The following is a 6,000-nucleotide window of genomic DNA, read 5'->3' on the forward strand; positions in this document are numbered from 1 at the left end:
CTACATTGGTCAAATAATCTGAACAGTTGAAGACTGCTGCAAAGAACACCAACACCACACGTGCCTAGGCCAGCCCAACAAACCAGCAATGGCAGAACACTCCTTGGACACTGGATACAACGCGAAATACAAAGAAATCGAGATTCTGGCCCCTACCAGCTTCTACTGAGACAACATCTTCAAGGAGGCCATTGAAATTTGAGTAACAGACAATCTCGTAAACCAAGACACAGGTTTTCAACTCAGCAAGGCATGGAAACCATTACTTAGCTCTATCAAGGAGTCATGCCTCAAGCGGATTCAAGGTCCTTCCACGGCAGCAGCCGGGAACACTCCACAGGATTCTGCAACTTCCACCACCCACCGCAACACCAGGGACAGCACAGACCTGAGTCGGCGCCTGCAAATGGATTGTTGGTGGCCACAATCGAAGCATTGGCACTCGCAATCGGAATGTCGGTGGCCACAATCGGACCATCGATACAAAGAATCGAAGCCCGAATGACAGACATAAATAACACCAACAATGAACAGACAGATCATTCCATCAGAATCACCTGATGATGGCGGAAAGGTTATTCACAGAGATATCGTGGGACTTCAACAATTGTATATGGCTGGACACCCGAGTGCCCTGGAAACATCACATATGCCAGGAAAGCCTCCAATCACATATTGCACTACTGTGGTAGGCGTGGGCTTCATGCCTGTCTTGGCTACAATAATGTGTTCACTATGCTGTTCATAGTAGTTTACCCGTGCTCCTATTTTTTTATTCAATGTTAAACCTACTCCTGCATTACTTCTGCATTTGATTTTGTATTTATAACCCTGTATTCACCTTACCAGAAGTCTTGTTCCTCCTGCCACTGAACTTCACTATTTCCCACTATATCTAACTTGAACTTATCCATTTCTCTTTTTAAATTTTCCAACCTACCTGCCTGATTAAGGGACCAGACATTCCACACACTGATCCGTAGAATGCCAGTTTTGTTTTTCCTGATAACGACGTCCTCCTGAGTAATCCCTGCACAGAGATCCGAATGGGGGACTATTTTACCTCCGGAATATCTTACCCAAGTGGATGCCATCATCATTTAACCATACAGTAAAGCTGCATGCCCTCGGGAAAAATTAAACTGTAGTTTCCCCTTGCTTTCAGCCGTTCGCAGTACCAGCACAGCAAGGCCGTTTTGGTTAATGTTAGAAGGCCAGCTCAGTCAATCATCCAGACTATTGCCCCTGCAACTACTGAAAAGGCAGCTGCCCTTCTTCAGGAACCACACGTTTGTATGGCCTCTCAACAGATACCCCTCCATTGTGGTTGCACCTACGGTACGGCTATCTGTATCACTGAGGCACGCAGGCCTCCCCACCAACGGCAAGGTCCATGGGTCATGGGGGGCGGGGGGGAGAGTTTCATCATATGGGGCATCAAATGAAATTTGTGACTGGACTGAGAACATTTTGGTAGGGAGGACACAGTACATTATCATGAATGGAGGGTCACTGTCAGATGTAGAAGTAATGTTGTGTGTGCCCCAGGGAAATGTGTTGAGAGCTTGGTGTTCAGGTTCTGTATTAGTGACCTTGTGGACAATATTGAAGGCAACCACAAACTTTTTGCTTGTGATGCAGTTATCTGCAGTGAAATAATTTCTGGATGAAGCTACATAAATATTCATTCAGGTCTTGATAAGATTTAAAAGCAGTGCAAAGATTGGTAACTTGCTTTAAATGTTCAAAAATGTAAAATTATGCACTTCACAAAATGAAAAACCATAGTATCCTATGACTATAATATCAATGAGTCACTGTAGGAATTGATACCTGGGCGTAGCTCTCTTAGGGAAATGAAATGGAGTGATCATATAGGCTCAGTTGTGGGTAAAGCAGAGAAAACTGAGGAATTGCAATCAGTCTATAAATGAGAATGTTTACAAATCACTTGTTTGGCTGGTTCTAGAATATTGCTTCTTGTGTGGACCCATACCAAATAAGACTAACACAGGGTATTGAACATATACAGAGAAGGGCAGTGTGAATGGTCACAGGTTTTTCTGACCTGGGGGGGAAAGAGTTTCTGAGATGTTTGAGAGAACCGAACTGGCAGACTCTTGAAGATAGATGTAAACTATCCTGTGCCAGTCTACTAACAAAGTTTCAAGAACTGGCTTCAAATGATGACTAGGGATATACTACAAACCCCTAGCTATCATTCACATAGGGATTGTGAGAAAGAGATCAGAATAATTACAGCATGCACAGAGGCATTGAGACAATCATTCTCCCCACATTCCGTATATGAATGGAACAGGAAGAAACCCTAATAATTGGTACAATGGGGTGTACCTTCTGCCATGCACTTCACAGTGATTTGCAGAGTATAGATGTAAATGTAGATACAACTGTGCCAACTTTCTGTTTGCCCACAAATAAGCATGCCATGTAGACTAATTGCAGTTTTGGGAAAAGTAGTAATTGACATACATAATTCATGAAAAGGTAGTAAAGAGTAGAATATGACAGCTTTTTCTCCCCATCTTCATTGCACAAGGACATCAAAATTTAAGGAAATAATTAACAAATGAATGCTGCACAAAATACAAGACATCCTCTTTGGAGCTTCCACGAATGTGCACTCTAATTATAAGTTTTCATACATGTAAATGTTCTACAAATCTTCCACTACATTATAACATCTTGTCTTACATATAAAAGTATACATGAATGTCAGTGGCTTGAGACTGACAGAAAATTAAAAAAAAATTGGGTGCAAAAATTTCATACTTCATAACAAAAGTATCTTATCAAAATATAGTTTTATTGCATATTTGGGCAAATAACATGACAATTTTGGGAAAAATCAACTACTGAGATGTGCAACAGCAAGGTCTGAGAGATAATAAATTGTATTTCAAATATTTATGCATAACAGAGAATTTTACTCAATTAATTCTGTCTCCCCCTATATTGCTATAACACTATTGCCCCTCATTATGTGTGGTGGAGGTCACTCCAGGTGTCACTGTCATCCATTTCCTTGTTATATTTGGTTCTCAGAAAGCATACATATATTATTACAGTTCTGTGTATTTAAAAATGGGGATTTATCTCTCTCTCTCTCTCTCTCTCTCTCTCTCTCTCTCTCTCTCTCACACACACACACACACACACACACATACACGATGCACTTGAGTGAAGAGGAATAATGTGTCTAATTTATTTCTAAGTAAAGTGAAACTGCCCTCAACCCAACAGTTGATTTGGACACCACAGTGCTTAACTTTACCTCAGAGTTGCGACAGGTTCTGGAAATCAGGGAATTTTAAACACATCAGAGAAATTTGAATAAAACAATGGAAAAAATCTCGTTTTTCTCTCAGTAGATGAAATTGTTTGCTTACTGGGGTGTCATACATTGTCACTGGTTGGGTGCAGCTGAGTACATGTGCCGCTCCCGTACTCTCTCATTACTACTGCTTCTAGCCTTCCTACCACCCCCTTCAACTTGCAGTCAATGCTGCCACCACTTCTTGCCGCTAGCCTAGCAGCTACCAACAAGAGGCAGGGAGGCATAAGTAGTAGTTTGTTTGGATCTGATTCTCGGAGACTGCAGACACAGTGGCCGGAGACAGTGTCTGAGTGACGGAGTTCTGTCTGAGTGACTGTGTGGATGTATGAGTGCCCTCATTTTCTGACAAAAGCTATTGCTGAAAATTTATTTGTGAGAGTGTGATTGTCTTTTCTATGTGCCTGTCTGCAGCTCAGCAATCATCTTTATGGTGAGTTGCTATCTATCCTCATTATTATTGAGTCTCAGAGTACTTGAACAAGTTATCCGTTGCATCGATTGATTGCCTTGGTCTCATTTCATCAACATGCTGTCTGTGGCTCATGAATAGCTGGCCACACAAGTGGATTTCCATCACGGGTCAAAACTGCAGGCCGTTTCTGTGGGTATCTGTAATGGTTTGGGCCTGCCGATCTGAAGCTGTTTGGTTCCCACTAATGTGCAGGCCCTGCCTGTTGGATCTAATCTCACCATAATGCCCGCAGGCTGGGTCTGTTAGTGTGTGGTGTAATGCAACAGATTGTCATGGTTTATCCATGGACCCAGGACTGTGGTGCTCCTCAGCAGGCCAGAGGCCATGGGTGATGGGTTTCAGGAATTGTGACTGTCTCACTGCAAGTACTTTGCACAGTGTGGCATTTTGTAGACATTTTATCTGTTCTAGTACATTTTGGCATTTAAAAAGTAGTTTATATGTTAGAAAGTATGGATGATAAGAAGAAGAAAATTGTGTCAGTCACTGGCAGTTTGTATGCTATATACTTAATATATTTCTAGAAAGAATTACCTATAAAATAATAGATATAACACAGTGGGTAATAACTGACAATAATGAACATATTAGAACCAACATTTTATTGGCGGTCACCTACAGTCTTGGTTTACACAATTCTTTCCCACCTTATACACTTCTTTCAAGAGGCCTGCTTTTTATTGAGGTTATTTCTGAAAGCAGTGAAGATATTTTAAATCTGTCCTGTGACTCTAAGGAAATGTGTATTTTTGTCACCAAATGTGTTTAGTTTTAGTGAAATAAAATAACATCAGTGGTCTTAATGAAAAACACATACCATCTGGCTTGCTTTCTCCGTATAAAAACAGTTCATTACAAAAGATGTTGATGTTAGTACTTAAAGATTTTTGCTCACATCAGGAAACATCATCTTTTTGAAAGCTTTTTAGATATTTCCTTGTTTGCACTATTGTTTCTTGTACCATAGCTGCAAAGACAGATTCTCAACTTATGTCTTAACTTACCCTTGAAATCTCAAAATTTGTCAGCGAAAAATGCTAAAACTTGTCTGGAAATCAGGGAAATATCAACGAATTTCACTTGGGGAAACTTGTGGCAACCCTGTGTCCTGTTGGGTATGATATGTCCTTTATTTCCTCCAACTTTTCAACTGAACTACTAGCCAATTATAGGGGGACCTACATTTTAATGTGTTCATTCAACCATGGTGCAACTCATCATTTTTTTATACAGATACAAACATTTTCATATACATATCATGGCACAATTCAAAGAAGTAAATTGCATTTTTTACTGTTGAGTCACTGACCTTTTTTTCCAGAAGCAGAACCTAGGTGTGAAGGAACCATTTTCTCTGCTGGCTCAAGAATGGTTTGGAATAGTTCACAGAACACCAAGAAACTTTGGTGTTTCCTAATGGAACTTGATTGTATATTTCATAAAATACCTTAAAAACTTTAATGTGCTTCTTTGTTTACTTATACAATATAAAATTTTGATTATATTCTCCAACCACTTCACTATATTTACAAAAGCAATTTATCTTGTTAGTCTTCTGATATTCTATACAGGTAGTAACATGTAATTTGTGTGATGATGTTACATGTCTGTTTGGTTACTGTGGACTTGCTGTCACAGAGTATTTTCTAGTCATAAAAATTGATGTATTTTATTGTATAGCTGCTTTAGATATCCATTTACAAAACTCCAGTCTTGAGCTTTGTGTAGTAACTAAATATGCTCTGATATTCACAATTTAAAAATTTTATACTTCTGTACCAACATTTTATTCATTAAATTTTCACAAGCCACTTAAAAATGTATTTGTATTAGCATTCTTCATAATTAAAAGTAGATAACAATAATAATAATAATAATGTTTTCAATATTCATAAAACAGTTAATGACATTTAAACATGGATAAAATGTAATCTATTGCATTTAACACAAATTATTTGGAAAATGTTGTTTCTTAGTTTGGAGGTTCCATTATTTCAGTTTCATTTGTTTTCTTTCTTGACACATACTCTTAACGTGCCTTGCTTTTTTCATTTGTTACATGAATGGTGCACCACTTTTTAACCCAATATCAGTTTAATAACTGCTTACACTTTAATGTGTGCTTATCATCTGAGTTATCCAATGTCACAAACGATATAGCACAGGCTGT

The 6,000-nt window shown here is 39.0% G+C and overlaps 1 protein-coding gene across 1 annotated transcript in view; it reads left to right on the plus strand.

Moving 5' to 3' along the window:
* Positions 1–5,612, plus strand: part of LOC126235705 (intraflagellar transport protein 27 homolog) — a 47,728-nt gene extending 42,116 nt beyond the window's left edge. The window contains exon 4 of the mRNA XM_049944465.1: positions 5,152–5,612. Within this exon, the coding sequence (XP_049800422.1) occupies positions 5,152–5,247 (96 nt within the window). The 3' untranslated portion in view covers positions 5,248–5,612. The remainder of the gene's footprint in view (positions 1–5,151) is intronic.
* Positions 5,613–6,000: the final 388 nt, after the last annotated feature.

The sequence above is a fragment of the Schistocerca nitens genome, chromosome 2, assembly GCF_023898315.1.
Source record: "Schistocerca nitens isolate TAMUIC-IGC-003100 chromosome 2, iqSchNite1.1, whole genome shotgun sequence".
In the NCBI taxonomy this organism is placed as follows: Eukaryota; Metazoa; Arthropoda; class Insecta; order Orthoptera; family Acrididae; genus Schistocerca; species Schistocerca nitens.